Consider the following 16,078-nt stretch of genomic DNA (forward strand, 5'->3'; position numbering starts at 1 on the left):
GCCCTAACACACACAGACTAAACAGAAAGTTAAATGTATTCTTCTATTCTGCAAAGAGTGGCAAATCCAGCGCGAGTGCGTGGGCACGCTGGTGAATCACTGCTGTGTGGCAGAGACAACAGGGACTGAGAAAAGGCAAAAGAGACAGACTGCGAAAGGCCAAGCAAAACGGCCCTTTGTAAATATCAACCAACGTTATAACATTCATTTGTTGAGTCTTACCTGTGTTGCTGAGTTCTCAATGACCTGCACCAATGGGGTCCTTGTTGACATGTTTGGTGGACTGGAAGTTGCCAAAAAAGGGAACAGTGAAGCAAAACGATTCGTCAGTGTCTATTGTGCATTTAAAAACTGTCCAGCTGATAGTAGAGGGGGAAAAAAAATTCCAACAGATGTCCAGTGCTAGCCAGCTAGCAGCACGACCGATAGCCCGTGAATCAACAAGTTGAATCCCACATCAGCGGCTAGCCGAGTTAGCTAGCTGGAAACTAGCTAGCAGCAACCGCACGTCCCATGTTTGTCAACAAGTGCAAAAGCGAGAAAAGCAAAGTGGCTGCTTTGACTTCGGGACTCGGTGTGAAATTCTACTTTCGCTCAGAATTTACCAGCGTCGGCCGTGACCAGCGACCTAGTGCTCTGTCGCTTTGACCAGCTAGCTACTCGGGCTAGCTTGAAGAAAAGTTGGAGCAACGGTTGTATAGAACCGACGAGCTTTAATCAGGTGGCTAGTTAGCTAACCTGTGAGGCTGCTAACTAACGTCTGAGGAAGAAGAACAAACTGTCGCCGAAATCTACACAGAGTGTTGATCCGGAGTAGTTTTCATAACTAGGTGTCGACTCCAGATTTTTCCTCTTCTATTTTTTTTCTGGCAGAGACGCTTCCTTTCGGGACTGAAATCAAGTCCGGGATTCACAAACTCAGGCCAAAGTTATTCCCGGCGAGGTCTCGACCTTCCCCAACTCACGCAAAACAATTAAAAATGCCCCCAGTGAAATATCCAGGTGTGGTATGCCCCCCCCCAAAAAAACGCAACACCATGTAAAATAGTCACATCGCAGGTGAGAAACACGAATTAAATATAGTGCACTCGTTAACGGGCTGGGCAGTGTTAGCCCATGTAGCTAGCCTAAATCGGTGTTTCCTTCGAAGCAAAGCTAGCTAGTTAGCTTATCTTCCTGCGGCCGCAGCGGCGGGCGCTGCCACAGAGCCAAAACTCAAAAATCCACGGGGAATCACCGGCGCTCTTCTTGGCGTTGCGTGATCGGAATAAGGTCGTTCTCAACAGCGCTGCACTGCAGTGAGGCGACACACCAGCTCACCCTGTCTCTACTGCGACTGCTACGATCACCGGAACCGGCCGACCGAAGGAGGAATCATCAAGTTTGTAAAATCCATTATCGGTGTGCCTGGGTGGTTCTCGTTAAGGAGGTGCGAGTCACGGGCGACAGAGGGGGGGGGGGGAGAGAGGAGGCGAGAAGCTGCTCCCGATCGTGGTCTCTATGCGCACGATCCTGTCCTGATACCGGAACAAGCTCGCTGCAACATGGCTGCTTGCACCACGACTGAAAGAGGAGGGGTGGGGAGGCAGCGAGTTTCGCTCCTCGTTCGGCTTTCTTCGGCTGTTTCCGAGTCTTCGGCTGTTTCCGCTGGTGAACGCGTCTCCTCCGAGTTGTTGAACGGTAGGTTCCAGGTTTCCAAAAGCCCCAGACCGGACCACTAGAGGCCCCAAATGACCTTGTATTGTGACAAGTTGCGTTTCTGGTCATTCAATTATTAAATGGCCTGCATGACAATATGAATCCAGCCCAACAGCCTTGAAACACGTCTGTGTATATATATGTTTATGTTAATGTAAAGAATATCGTTTTATTTCGTTACCATATGCCATTGCGGTTGCTAGTGAATTTCAATGTGCCAATGACCAGAGGCCCACATACAATCATGTATTAATTCACAGAGGCTAGAATCCACCACTAGTATCTGAGGGCTGTTGGCGGTTTATAGTTATATAATGTGCCTCAATGTCTTCAGTGTTGTCCCAAGGCTTTGTTTTTATTCAGCTTTTCGTCGCTGGTTAAAGTCAGTGTTCTTGGTAAAATGCATGTTGGACTTTCTTCATGGGTTATATTTTAAAGCAGCACACCAGTGGGCCTTGTTCACAAGCAAGGTGTCCTTGGCTGTAACTGGAGGTCTTCTGGTTATTGGATAGTACCCATAATATCAGAATGTTAGTATAAAGTATCATTTTCTTCTCCCTTATCCCCATTGTTTTTATCAAAATGTGTATGTAACCAATTATGGTGGTTGGATAATGGGTCTTCTTTGCAATCACAGCTGTAGAAATTAAGTGCCATTTGTAAATATGTACCCATGAATGTGAATGTTAGATGCTGACAGCTGGGATAGACGTTGTCAAGTTACTAAGCAACAGCCACGGACTGATGAGCACAATATGGCTCCCGTTGGTGGTGGTGTTGTCTGAACTCTGTCCATCATGAGGTCTAGAGAGACCACCTAAATAATGCATAAAATGTAAGATACCGACCATGCGCACAATATAAGGATGTCGGGGAGAAAAGAAAGCAGAAATCAGGAAATAAAGGGGTAGGACAGGCTTGTTAGTAATGACTGGGAGAGCACCCAGCTGGCAGGATTTCCCGATGAATCAAGGGGGGAAGAAAATCACATCCCTGATGAGGAAGGAGTGTTTGTTGGGGCACACACACTGAGAGGGACACAAACAGTGCACACGCGTGTTTTCACGCAGCCTTGGTACTGTACCAGTGGGATAACTGGGCCTTTTTTTATAACCTTATCAATTAGTAAACAGTTAGACCAACCCAGCTTGGCACAATACGTCCTCTTTTTCATTTTTCGACATTGAATTGCAGCAGGGCCGACATATTTTGTGACCAGCGCTTTGTGACGGATATGAAAGAAAAAATGTGCACCAAATGAGACGTCACGTGCACTCAGTCACTCCACTTTTCATTTGTTATATTTTTACAATTCTTTTTGTGTCGTTTGAGTGAATCTTCTTTGTTGCTGGGAAAAATGTGCTTTTTTGTCGCCATCTGCAGGATGCCTGAATATATTACAGTTATTAGCTACCTATATATACACACTATAGATACTGTATATGTCTATCCATCTCTTTGAAGAATGTATACCCAACACTCTAACCTGATACTGCGCTGGGTGTCCCATAACTATTTGGATAAAAATTCATTCATTTTTTTTGGCTGTCATTCTTTTGGTCTGGAGAGGAAAAGGAGTAGGATGATGAACCGTCAACTGGTAATTGCAGCTGATTAGAGGTTATTTTAAAGTCCTTTTGGATGAACATAAAAAACATGATTTTCTTTTATCTCCAGTCTCCTATTTCGGGGTGCCAACTTTGTCTGGCCTAAATCGAGGCCGTGACAGTCATTTTAATATGCAGCCAATCATTTAGTGTGTGGAAGCTGGCATGCTGTACACACAACCATACTTTTAACTGCCGGGCTGTCTCTGAAACCTTTATGCATTTCTAACTCACTCATCTTCATTGCTGTGACTGCAAAAGAGCACGACGTTTGGAAAATCTTCACAGTTCTTCCTTCAATTATCAATCAATCATTCAGTGGAATCCAGTTTGGTTGGAAGTGGGTGGAGCCAATAAGTCATATAACTGAATTATTTTTATGATTAACAGCAAAATAATTAAGTGCGGAAAGAGACAAAGCTTAGCATCAACAGGTCTTGAAGGGAGGAAACTGATTTGAAATGGGAACCTTCTTTAGGAGGCCAGGCCTTCCTTTGTATCGCCAGAGGAAGCAGGGGCCTTGGACTAGGTGGATTTTGCCGGTCTGTATCTTCTGGTTCGGCACCAGACAAGTTGTTGAATAATTTACCAGAGAAGACATGTCGGTCTTCTGTGAGCTCGTCATTTGTGGTTTCCGGCATCGGTTTCCATGAGGTCACAATCGCCTACATGAACTCCTAGAGAATTGTCATTTGTATTGTATTATTCTTATTGTACAACTGTACAACTTTGACCCCTCACTTTATTTGTGAATATTAATGTCCCATTACATCATAGTTAAGGGGAAGTTAAATTATAGTTTTTACCACGCAACATGTGTGCCATAGAAGACTCTTAATATAATGTACTGACTCAATATCTGGAATGTTTACCTGTTGTTGTGACTGTTGATCATCTTAATTACATTGTCATTTTTGTGATGAACATTTTATTATGATTTCTGTTCAAGGGGAAGAACCACCACAAACATTTATTGGCCCTCTAGTTTGTACTTCTTTCTTCAAAACGGCCATATTTGACACCATAATCATCTTTTCAGCAGAAAATAGGATAATCTCCCCCCGGAGCTCCACTAATTTTGGATTAAAATGTCTCCATTTAGCTGTGAATCTTTGAAGATAGCATCAGTGTTACTCAGCTAGTCTGACGACAACAACAGGCATTTTATTAATGGGCCTTTCCTGTTAGTGTCAAAGATCATTTTAATTACATCTGTTTGACACCACTTGGTATAAATAATACCTCACCGTTTTGAGTCAGACTAAAAAAAAACACGTTACTTATTCTGCAAATGGAGAAGCTTGTTGAATTTGTGTTTAACTGTGACTGCATATTTGATAAGATTTGACTTGAGATACAGCGAGGAAAATCAAAATATTTATTGAGTAAAGACAGAAGCCAAGTGCAAATGACCAGCATGGGAAGATGAATTTGAAAATGACAATTACGTGATTCTGAGCATATCACTCAGTTATGCTCAGCAAATTCAGACATCCGAAGGCAACACATTCCAAATATCAGATAAGTGAGGAAGAATTTGATAAACTATGTACATAAATCAGTAGTGTCCTTGGTGACTAAAATAATCCAAATGTTTGATGTCTTACACCATGAACATTGTGGTTATTAACATGGAACCACAGGGAGAGAACGAGGATTAACGTTTCCTTGAAGTTTGCTTAAAAATTACCTCCAGTATTCCTGTCATGCACAACATAGACAAGTAGTCTCGTTGTCACATGTGTGTCAAAGAAAATCCTCCAAATAAACCCACACCTTTATAAAATCCTAGTAGAATTAAAAGATGGCTCACACCATAAAACGTTAACAAAAAGAGCCGTCAAACCGTAAGAATATAAATAATAATAAAAATCTGTGGGGGGCATTAAAAAAAGCTTCATAATGAGGAGTGAGGATCCACCTCTGACTCGCTCTCTTTAAGTAGCACTGGGCAGGTCGTCCACGGCAACAGTCGTCAGGTCGGAGTAGAAGTTGCCCTCGTTGTCTCCGCCCCCGAACACCAGCAGGGTTCTTCTGACAGAGCTCACGTCCATCGCCGCGTCCCCAGAGAAACGGCGGCGCCTGGCCGTGTCCATGGTGATGATGGCGTGGCCCGCCCTGGGGACGGACAGCTGAGGGAGAGTCACCTCCGTCCAGCAGTTGGTGTCTGAGACAAATGATATAAAAGACGAAAAGTCATTATTTTGGTCATGCACATAATATCATTGTTTTAACCAATAGAAATGTAGTTAGTTGAAGACCTTTTGTATCCATGGTAACGTAAAATGTCCATCAGTTTCCCTACGTCACGCCAATTCAATAACTTCAAGATTAGCCAAGTAACACTGGACCATTAATAAAGAGAATAACGGTTCCCCTCTGCAAGAAAAACTCTGCTGTTCCCTGTTTAATGAGTGTTAACAAATACGTCTTCATCCTGGGAGCATGCGAGTCTCACTGTGAGCCGCCTCTCACCGATGTCAAAGATGAACGTGTCGCTGAGAGCGTTACTCCCGTTGTAGCCTCCGTGGATCAGGAACTTTGTGTCTGAGAGCACAGCACTGCCGTGCCAACTGCAACACAGATTCAACAAAGCGGTGTGATGCAAATGACGCCCAATATTTCTGAAAATTACCAGTGAAGATATTGTAAAAATATATATTTTAAAATACACATAGAAATAGTAGTGAGGTGCACATTCCTGTTGTCGTTGGGCGTGTTTAATTGTGTACCTTCGAGGAGAGGGGGCCTTCCCAGTTGTTTTCACAGCAGAAAACTCCATCAGACCTAACGAGGAACCCAAAAGGTTTTCATTTGAACTATTCAAGCAGGGTCTTTAAACCGCAATGCACACACACAAGCCTCGAGTATGCACCCCTTTTCCTTTAAGAAGTAGTTTGTGCGTGGCTTACCGAGGTCCAACGTGTACATGTCGTTGTAGCAGACCGGAGTGTCCCACCCACCGAACACATAGATCTTCCTCTCCTGCATCACACATGCAGAGTGTCTGGAAAAAAAAAAAGACAACCAAAAAGGGAGGGTAGAAAACGTGAGACGGGGAGAAAACGCAGCGCCGTGACGGAGTTCGGATCAGACCATCTCACCCTGAGCGTGGGGAGGGCGCGTTGCCCGTTACGATGGGCTGGTACCAGATGGAGAGGTTGGGGTCGAAGATGTACAGCGAGCCGCTGCAGCCGTCGGGCTCTGGGTTCGGACGCGGAAACACTCCTCCCAGCACAAACAGCTCGCCCCGGAACATGCTGCAGCTGTGGTAGGCCAGAGAAGGAACCTTCCCTTGAGCCTGAGGTCGGGGGGGGGGAGAGAGGGAGAGGCAGGAGAAGGACATGAAGGAGGAGGACAAGCAGGAGGAAATACATGCAGAACACACACACACACACACACACACACACACACCTCCACCATGGTCCACTTCCAGCTCTGTGTGTCCAGGATGTGAACGTCGTTGAACCACTTCTTGTTCTTTGAGCCTCCGAACACAAAGATCCGCCTCGAGTCCGGGTCGTACACAGCTGTGTGGCCGATCCTGGCCTCGGGCGTCGGGCCCTCCGCCAGAGTCTCCGCCGCGAACCAGGACATGTCCTCTGTTGGACACAAGAACACTCGGCTCTGACACCGTGCTGCCAGAAAGCAACTCTCACTCTCACTCTCCGTTTAGGAGTGTTGTTTGGTGGCAGACCTGTGCAGAGCTTCCACATGGGATCTTTGCAGAACTGCATCCGAGATCCCTGACCCCCGATCAGGATGGCTGTCTGTGCATCAATGGGACACAGGGTTGGACCCCAGCGGCCCGACGGGCTGACCAATGGGGCTGCAGGAAAAAGCAAACGAGAGATTTGGTACTTCAAGGGTTACCGTCTCACTCATGCAAAGCGCCCCCAGGCTCCAGTATCATATATGACAGGGATATAAGCATAAAATCAGCACATTTTATCCCACCCAGGTAGCTGCATCCTGGGAATAACTGGAGGCAACACAGCTTACCCAAGTGTATGCCCACAGAAAAGAAAAATGACTCTGTGATATCAGGTGGGTGATGCGTATCAGCACCCATTACCGGTTTGTGTGGGAGTCGGTCGACTCTTCGTCCGGGCAGCACTCTGAGGAGGCGTTTTTCCCACAATGCCCTGTGCCTCACCCGCTCCATTAGCTGTGCAACAGAGACAGATATTTGACGGAAGAAAACAAACAAACAAAGAAATGCTTCTCTCCCCCAGGCCGAGCCACGGGAGGCATTAGCATTAGCTAAACCCCTCTGGCTCACACGCACACACACAGTGTGACAGGACAATACACAACATCATATTTAGTTTCTCTCTCTCTCTCACCCGTTCTCTTTGTCTTCTTTGCATCCGCTGCAGTCGTGAACAGCTTCTGGCTCCCTTTGGTTTGACCTCTGACCTTTCGCACGGGCGTGGTCTTCTCCGCGGCGCCATTGGGACACACGTTCTCTTCTTCTTCTTCTTCTTCCCCGCGACCGGTCGTCTTATTCCCGCCAGCGTCTTCCTCTGGCGCTCGCTCTCTCTTCCTCTTGCCGTTGAGCTCCCGGGCGGCGAGGGGAGCCACCGTGTCCTGGGGCGACAAACAGACGACGTCATTCATTGCTTAGCACGGACGTCATGTTTGGAAGTAAAGCCCAAAGGAGAAAACTGGAAACAGTTGTTACAGGAACAGCGATCAGTAAAGTGTTTTATGTTTCAGACAACACAGAACTGACACTGGCATCAATAGACAAGGACGCAACGCTGCGACACTACATGCCTCGAGGGGGAAATTACACTCATTTGTCAACACTAATTTCAAGGAAAGAAGTGTCACCATACTGATTTTGAAGAGGCTTTGTGTTGAATTTAGGAAAACAAGTAAAAAACAAACTTATTCATACTAAGTTGTGTATGAATCCATTACAGTCTTGAAATAAGACTAACAAGTAGCTCTGTATACAAACTCTAGCTATATATATATTATATATAAAAAGTAAATCATTCACACTGATTACCTTTGGTGTGTATTCCTTCACAGACAGGTGCTCTGGCTTTGACCAATCTTCTTTTACCTGAGGGGAGGGGGGGCATTTATCCATTTTAAATATATATTGTAGCTTGGCTGTTAGCTGGGACAACTATATTATAGCTTTGAGTTCTTGGATATTTACCAGGTTTCCTCCTTCCAGAGTCACACTCAATGTGACGCTGTCCGTCCAGCTCTCCTCTTCCCACTGCTCCCACGACAGGCACCTGCAGCACGTGACAAAGTTAACCTAAACTCATTTAGTAAGTGTTCAGAATCGTCCCATGGGGACACAGTCAGTCGACCTACTTGTTGTAAGGAGTCAGTTTTCCGATCGTGATGGGGAAGCGGTCTGCATCGTTGAGCTCCGCGTTGACGCAGATCCGCGCCCCCCACGGCCCGCTGCTGAACAGCACCACCTGGCGGACACTCGGGGGAACTGCGACAGACACCCTGCACGAACCTTCAGCGCTGAAAAAAGGGGAAATTGGTCTCTTGCTATGCATAGAAATTGCGAGAGGTATAGTTTTTAAACAACATTTGTTGGACCGTAACAGAAAAGCTAACGTCGATTAATCAACTCAACTGATCATTTCCCGTTCAAGAGGCGCCAAAGGATAGAGGTTTACGACATGGAGAACTGCTTAACGTCACAGTAATCTGACAACAATATTGAAAAAGCGTTGAGCTGCGTCTCAGATTAAGGTTCAGAGGCAATACGAGTTACCTTGAGCAACCCGATAACTTCTGTCATAACATTTAACTGTTAAATTGTTAACGTCACGGTTAAAAGTCATCGTTCTTCATTGCTAACGTACCTCACAAGCCGTTGAGGAGGACCGTGTACTCCAAAAACAGCATATACCCCGAAATCTTCCATCTTCGCGTTGTCGTCCACAATGAATCGCGTTTATTGTCACAACTCTTTCTGCGGTGTTCTTTATTTAGACAAACTACACTGCCAAAACAAAAATATCCTTTTGAGCTCCATCCAACATCTCCCGCCACCGATATGCGTTCTCGGTAAACGAGTATGAGCGCGTGTTTTGTTGTTAGGAGTATCTGCACTGGTTGGAGTCTGCACTGAAGATTATGTCGCAGAAGTGGAACTCCGCCCATGCAGTGTGCGCTTAACTTAGATCGAGCACACTTCAAGCATGGCGTCACAGACCATAAGCCAATCAGAGGCCTCTATCCAGTTCCTCTGCGAGACATAAGCAAAGCTGCGTTCAGGAGTCCTTGTCGGCAATACGTTTTAAAACTTTTATTACCATACCGTTGTCTCGTTTCTATCCATTTTAACGCGTCTAACTGTGGTAACATTTGCGTAACAGACGCAATCTATTACATTTTTATTTGAATAGATTACGTCCTACTATAAAGCTTTCCAGAAAGTCTCCTTCCACTTATCCTTTTGAATGACTTTTACATCCTGATAGAGAAGTAATCTGACCTATTATCCTTACTTTCTTTGTTTACATTTTACCTCACTGTAACTCCACACCATGTCTCTGACCACTTCGCTTTCTCTCTCCCTGTCTCTCAAACTGAGAACCCCAACACATCAACAGACTCTGTATCTGTCTCAACCTACGCTGTCTCCCTCTGCTGTTTTTGTCAGCGCTGCCTTTAAGTCACTCCTTGTCACTCGTGTCTCTTAACTCTGCCACAGACATTCCACTTTCTATTCCTCAGCTCTAACTTCACGGACAGGTTAACAGCTACAGGCCTGTGTGTCTTCTTCCCTTTCCAAAACCATGGAGCAAGCCATCTTTGATCAACTCTCCCTCTCTCTCCACCATAATAACCTTCTTGAGCCTCACCAGTATGGCTTCAAGGCACACTTGATAGACTGTCCTCCCTGCTGTCTCTGAGCAACTCAACACGGCCAAATCAGCCTCTCTCTCTCCTCTGTCCTTATTCCTACTGACCTTCCTACTCTATTTGACACATTGAAACACCGGATCCATAGTTACTCCCTTCAGGAACAGGGTGTCTTCCCTCTCACTCTCAGAGTTTTACTGGTCTGAGTGTTACCCCTGATGACGGTTGCTGGCAAATCAATCAGACTTTCAGATAATACACCTTGCTAATATTTGAAAGAGTTCCTGCTCTCATGTTGAACTGTCAGTATGAGTCAATGGCTTTAGCTTTAATTACATCCAGCATCCATACCATCTTTGCTGTAAACAACTAAGCTTATAAATGCATGTTTCTAGATGAAAGGGATGCCCTGCGTTGTAGTTTGTGCTACAATCTTTATGATTAGAGCCTGGTGGCCTTGTGGTAAATGATGGCGTGATAGTGGCGTTAGCCGGGACTAACATTGCTACTGTATGTTAATGATAACAATGGGTTGCGTAATAATAAACCGGTGGATTATTAGTATTACTTGATATGTATTTAATAATACATGTATCACCTACCTGTTTTTTGTTATATTTTCTTTTTTCTCTATGGTATCTTTGTTCTGTGTGATCTCCTTTGAAAAGCAATGCAGGTCAATTACCAAAAGAACATTTCCATCTTGCTTTGTCTTCAGTTTAATGCGACAAACATGGAGAATGCAAATACAAACATAATGTAAGGTCCTTTTCATCATCTCTAGGTGCAGGGAAACATTTTAGATACCAGCTAGAAGCACAACTCAATAACAACTACATGTTTGAATAAAAGTTAACTGCTACAGACAAAGACTGTAGCTGGATCATTGTATTTGTGTGCAATTACAATTTTCAGAACATTCGGTTTTGTATGAATCTGAGTATGTAAAGTCTCAGACTGTATGCTGACAATAAAATGTCGTTCTTGAACACACCCCCAGCAGCTCTTGAATTCGAAAAGCATTGTGGGATTGGACGCCGGCGGAAAGCTTCTCGAAGGAACTGCAAAGATGATGGTGAGTGAGTTAGCATTCATGCCCGAACTCAAATGTGTAATCTACGTCCATCCTTCACTTTATCAGCGTGAATTTGCATCTGGACCATTCACAGCTCAGACCTTTCCCGTCCGGCGTTCTTGGAAAGCAATCATTTTGTGGAGATGATTTTAAAAACGGGCTTATATTTAGCCGGACTTGTTAGCCTCGCAGGGGAACCAACATGAATGGGCGTAAACGATGCTAACGGCTATGCTAACTAGCTAGCCTCTTTGTAAGAGGAGCTGCGTAGTAAAGATGTCCACCCGTCTTTAGCTGCTCTTTCACGCTGAAAACCTCGCCGAATGGCGTTAACTGTGTTGTATTGCTCAAATTATTAGTCAGTCAGCATTTGTGTCTTCCCTGAGATTTGTTATGCGGGACAGAGTGAAGCGGAGTGATGTTAGAGAATCAAAGACCAGCCAGAGTTGTTTGCAGACCTTTTACTATATTTTGTTAACAAGTGATCTGAGAACGGTGCATTCGCACATATAACGTGGATTTATGACATTTAGCCTGCTACAGTAATGTGAGCGGATTTCAAACAGACATCCGGCTTTTGACAGTGTCACACAGCATGTCTGAGGGGAAACAAAAGCATCACACCCTGCTGCAGCACGAGCAGCCGCACTGTGGATGTTTAACTGTTATGTTATAGCTTAAATGCTAACTGACTTGATATTGAGGTATATTGCTGTTTATTATGATGGAAAATTATTTAATAGATATTTTGGTAAAGTAACCCAATGACGAATGCTGCTTATAAGTTTTATAAATACGTTCAAACATTCATTAGGATGATCTGCCTAATTTGGACACGTCATTAATGAACATAATGAGCAAACTCTATGATTATTTCATCAATTAATACTGACATAGTGGAATTTCTAATAAAACAGAACCTGTCAAGGTTCTTTCTGGGAAACTGATATATTCTGTGATGTTCATATAAAGGCCATAGTATGCTAGTTGTAATCCCTTATCATATTTGTTTAACTACATTTTTGGGGGTTCAGCATACTTTATTCCCTGTCTTTACCCTCCTTCACTGCATCTTTATATTCGTCTTTAAACCAATACTTCTTCCTTCACCCCTAATCCCTCTCTTCAGCCCGCACAGGTTATCCTTCTGAAGGAAGGGACAGACTCGTCTCAGGGTGTTCCCCAGCTCGTCAGTAACATCAATGCCTGCCAGGTGAGAAAACACAAAGATTCCCCCTGGTTTTGTTTTCTGTAATATTGTGTATAAAAAATATGGTCTAAAGTTGTCTAAATGCTGCTGTTGGGTTGTCTTTTCCAGGTGATTGCTGAGGCCGTCAGGACCACCCTTGGGCCCAGGGGGATGGACAAACTGATGGTGGATAGCAGAGGTGAGGTGTAGGTTCGGACTGAAGGAACAGAGTTACGAGTTGAAGTTGCCCTCAACAGAAATGTGATTTAATTGTGTTTTCCAGGTAAGGCCACAATCTCCAATGATGGTGCCACCATCCTGAAACTGTTGGATGTGGTTCACCCCGCAGCCAAGACCCTGGTGGACATCGCTCGTTCCCAGGATGCTGAGGTGAGCATGGTTCTTTTTACCGTTAAAGGCCTTTATGATAACTGGTTTGTTGTATTTCCATCACCTTCCGGTCAAAGCGTCATCATGTCTTTATAATCTTCTTCCTTGTGTTTTACCATCCTCAGGTCGGGGACGGCACCACCTCCGTCACTCTCCTGGCTGCTGAGTTCTTGAAGCAGCTCAAGTCGTACGTGGAGGACGGTCTCCACCCCCAGACCATCATCAGAGCCTTCCGCACTGCCACCCAACTCGCTGTCAACAAGATCAAGGAGATCTCCGTCTCTGTGAAGAAAGACGACAAGCAGTAAGTGCTCACTTCTTACAGCGACATGTTATTTACACGCCAGACAGCATTTTGGGTTTGGCACTAAAGAAATTTTGTTTTTTGGGTTGTAGCTTTTAAAAGCTGGTCTAGATAAACTTTTTAAAATCTATCCCCTCAGAGAGCAGAGGCAGTTGCTGGAGAAGTGTGCCGCCACAGCCCTGAACTCCAAGCTGATTGCCGGTCAGAAGGAGTTCTTCTCCAAAATGGTGGTTGATGCTGTCATGTCTCTGGACGAGCTGCTGTCTTTGAAGATGATCGGCATCAAGAAGGTTCAGGGAGGAGCCCTTGAGGTATATTTTTCTTTTGCTCCCACTTAAACAAAACTTTACACATTATGATGTCAACGAGGGGTTGGACAGACAAATTCATGGGTTGGCCATGGAAAGTTTAGGTGTGAGTTAAAAGAAGCTTTACATTAGTTGACTTAATAGTTCTTTCATGCTTCTTTACATTTTTTACATTCCAAATCCACCAGGTCACACTTTCTTTGATTTTTTTACAGGATTCCCATATGATCTCCGGGGTTGCGTTCAAGAAGACCTTCTCCTACGCCGGGTTTGAGATGCAGCCTAAAACCTATAACAATCCAAAGATTGCTCTCCTCAATGTGGAGCTGGAGCTGAAGGCTGAGAAGGATAACGCTGAGGTCCGCGTGAACTGTGTGGAGGTATGAAGGCCACAACACAGCATCAGGATGGGAATACGTTCCCTGGCATTTTGTGAAATACCTCTTCTTCCTTCCTCCTCTTTTTTCTGCAGGATTACCAGGCCATTGTGGATGCCGAGTGGAACATCCTATATGACAAGCTGGATAAGATCCACCAGTCAGGAGCCAAGGTGGTTTTGTCCAAGTTACCCATCGGCGACGTGGCCACCCAGTACTTCGCTGACAGGGACCTGTTCTGTGCTGGCAGGGTGCAGGAGGAGGATCTGAAGAGGACCATGATGGTAGGACATAGACGGACACATCTTTGAAACCATGCATGTGCATTCTTAAAGGATGAAAACCGATAACTAGAAAACCTCCCAGACTTCCAGTGGATGTTATATAGTATACGGCTTTCAGCCTTATCTGTTAACTCAAAAGGAAAGCCTCCATATCTAGTTTTTTGATGGGTAACATTTTTATATATATACATTGGGGTGGAAACGTGTGTTAAATTACTGTTTAACACCTATGTTTTTTTATTTTCTATAATTCACTGAACCATTAATTATGTGTAATGTGACTTTCAGGCCTGCGGGGGCTCCATTCAGACCTCAGTGAGTAACCTGACTGACAGCGTCCTGGGACAGTGTGAACTCTTCGAGGAGGTCCAGGTTGGAGGAGAGAGGTAAGTTTGTAGGTGAACATTGCATGAACCAGGACTGCACCAGCTCACACCCGTCACATCTGTGTCTGCAGGTATAACTTCTTTAAGGGATGTCCTAAGGCGAAGACGTGCACCATCATTCTGAGGGGCGGAGCCGAGCAGTTCACAGAGGAGACGGAGCGATCTCTGCATGACGCCATCATGATCGTACGCAGAGCCATCAAGGTCAGTCGTCGGATGGAGCGTAGCTCACAGCATGTAGCCATTCAGAGTATGATATATTTGTCAAATTATCTGTCATATAAAAGGACCGTTTGAATCGATCAAGATATTGAACTAGGTTCGATTTGTCTGCCCATCCGGGCGCACTGATGGTAATAGGCTGACTGTACTTTACCCATTTCCAGAATGACTCCATTGTTGCGGGGGGAGGAGCCATCGAGATGGAGCTGTCAAAGTACCTGCGGGATTATTCCAGGACCATCCCCGGGAAGCAGCAGCTGCTGATTGGAGTGTACGCCAAGGCCCTAGAGATCATCCCCAGACAGCTGTGTGACAACGCCGGCTTTGACGCCACCAACATCCTGAACAAGCTGCGGGCCAAACATGCACAGGTTCGAAGGATGAAACGCAAACACACACACCCAGTCCCACTCAGGACTTTAAATCCAATCGCTTCACAGAGGGACTCTCCGTTGAGCCGTAAATGGGCGGGAAATGAATGTGTGCTCCATGTGTCGTCTCCCCGCAGGGCGGTATGTGGTACGGCGTCGACATCAACAACGAGGACATTGCAGACAACTTTGCTGCCTGCGTGTGGGAGCCTTCCATTGTGAGGATCAACGCTTTGACAGCGGCGTCCGAGGCAGCTTGCCTCATCCTGTCTGTGGACGAGACGATCAAGAATCCACGCAGCAGTATGGACGGCCCTCCCGGCGGTGGCAGGGGCAGAGGCCGCGGGAGACCCCATGCCCACTAAGCGGGGCGGCAGCCAAACCTAATTTTGAACTGGCATTAAAATCCATTTGCAGATTTCTTTAATACTGTTTAGGTTACATTTACACATGCAAAGATGGTGTTGAATGTAGCTCGGCATTTTTGACCTGCAAATGGATTTGAATTCTAGGTAACGTTAGGTGTTGTAAACAGTCATAGATGCACTGCAAATGGCAAATGGATTGAAAAAGATAAAAAGGGGGAAATAAGAAGTTCATCTATCAATTTCAAGACCAATTCTTTACACTTTGTAATAGGTGGCTTATTTCTTCTTTTCTATGTTGCGTGTGTTTTTCTTAAACATTCACTTGGTATGGTCTGGTTAACATTTCGAGCCTCCATCTTTCCACCTGTAGCGGAATTACAGAGAAATAAATTAGAAATGCAAGAAGAATGGAATTAGTCCCCCGTTGGTTCTGAACTAATCGCACTCCTACCCTTAGACTTTGCTCTTCTCTGAACTGACTTTTCCATCATCTGTACTTTGAATTGTTTTATGTGACCAACAAACGTGTAACATGTGAAGTAAAGCACTGATGGGATGTTGAGCAGTTCTGAACCATTCATTGTTTTGGCTGTGTAAACCTATTTATCTGACCATTATCAATAAATTCACAGCTGAGATTGCACCGT

The 16,078-nt window shown here is 45.0% G+C and overlaps 3 protein-coding genes across 12 annotated transcripts in view; 1 reads left to right on the forward strand and 2 right to left on the reverse strand.

Moving 5' to 3' along the window:
• The window catches only part of mark2b (MAP/microtubule affinity-regulating kinase 2b), a 38,369-nt gene extending 36,742 nt beyond the window's left edge, over window positions 1–1,627 (reverse strand). For 9 of the 10 annotated variants that reach the window (XM_037478957.2, XM_037478956.2, XM_062561365.1 and 6 more), the window contains exon 1: window positions 223–1,231. In XM_037478957.2, the coding sequence (XP_037334854.1) occupies window positions 223–273 (51 nt within the window). In that variant the 5' untranslated portion in view covers window positions 274–1,231. Of the gene's footprint in view, window positions 1–222; window positions 1,232–1,320 lie in introns of those variants that run through there. The other variant, XM_062561356.1, reaches the window with a different exon arrangement.
• Window positions 1,628–4,669: 3,042 nt separating this feature from the next.
• krcp (kelch repeat-containing protein) lies at window positions 4,670–9,439 on the reverse strand. The gene is made up of 13 exons (XM_037478966.2): window positions 9,152–9,439; window positions 8,643–8,804; window positions 8,479–8,560; window positions 8,323–8,379; window positions 7,652–7,895; window positions 7,381–7,473; window positions 7,003–7,134; window positions 6,720–6,907; window positions 6,410–6,606; window positions 6,218–6,312; window positions 6,038–6,092; window positions 5,781–5,878; window positions 4,670–5,472 (listed from the first exon to the last, which is right to left on the reverse strand). The coding sequence occupies exons 1-13, from the start codon at window positions 9,211–9,213 to the stop codon at window positions 5,243–5,245; spliced, it is 1,695 nt and encodes a 564-aa protein (XP_037334863.2). The 5' UTR covers window positions 9,214–9,439; the 3' UTR covers window positions 4,670–5,242.
• A 1,721-nt stretch (window positions 9,440–11,160) lies between these two features.
• Window positions 11,161–16,074, forward strand: cct7 (chaperonin containing TCP1, subunit 7 (eta)). Its single transcript, XM_037478967.2, has 12 exons — window positions 11,161–11,232; window positions 12,362–12,445; window positions 12,551–12,620; window positions 12,705–12,811; window positions 12,937–13,115; window positions 13,255–13,426; window positions 13,639–13,803; window positions 13,896–14,084; window positions 14,373–14,470; window positions 14,542–14,674; window positions 14,857–15,063; window positions 15,201–16,074. The coding sequence occupies exons 1-12, from the start codon at window positions 11,227–11,229 to the stop codon at window positions 15,426–15,428; spliced, it is 1,638 nt and encodes a 545-aa protein (XP_037334864.1). The 5' UTR covers window positions 11,161–11,226; the 3' UTR covers window positions 15,429–16,074.
• The last annotated feature ends 4 nt before the right edge of the window (window positions 16,075–16,078 follow it).

The sequence above is a fragment of the Pungitius pungitius genome, chromosome 1 (genome assembly GCF_949316345.1).
Source record: "Pungitius pungitius chromosome 1, fPunPun2.1, whole genome shotgun sequence".
Taxonomy (NCBI): domain Eukaryota; kingdom Metazoa; phylum Chordata; class Actinopteri; order Perciformes; family Gasterosteidae; genus Pungitius; species Pungitius pungitius.

Coding starts and splice junctions, on each gene's coding strand:
- krcp (XM_037478966.2), bottom strand. CDS start 9,213: ATGGAAGATTTCGGGGTATATGCTGTTTTTGGAGTACACGGTCCTCCT. Junction 6,908..7,002: donor CATGTGGAAGCTCTGCACAG/GTCTGCCACCAA, acceptor TGTGTCCAACAG/AGGACATGTCCTGGTTCGCG. Junction 5,473..5,780: donor CACGTTCATCTTTGACATCG/GTGAGAGGCGGC, acceptor CATTTGTCTCAG/ACACCAACTGCTGGACGGAG.
- cct7 (XM_037478967.2), top strand. Junction 12,446..12,550: donor GTAACATCAATGCCTGCCAG/GTGAGAAAACAC, acceptor TGTCTTTTCCAG/GTGATTGCTGAGGCCGTCAG. Junction 13,116..13,254: donor GTGAAGAAAGACGACAAGCA/GTAAGTGCTCAC, acceptor CTATCCCCTCAG/AGAGCAGAGGCAGTTGCTGG.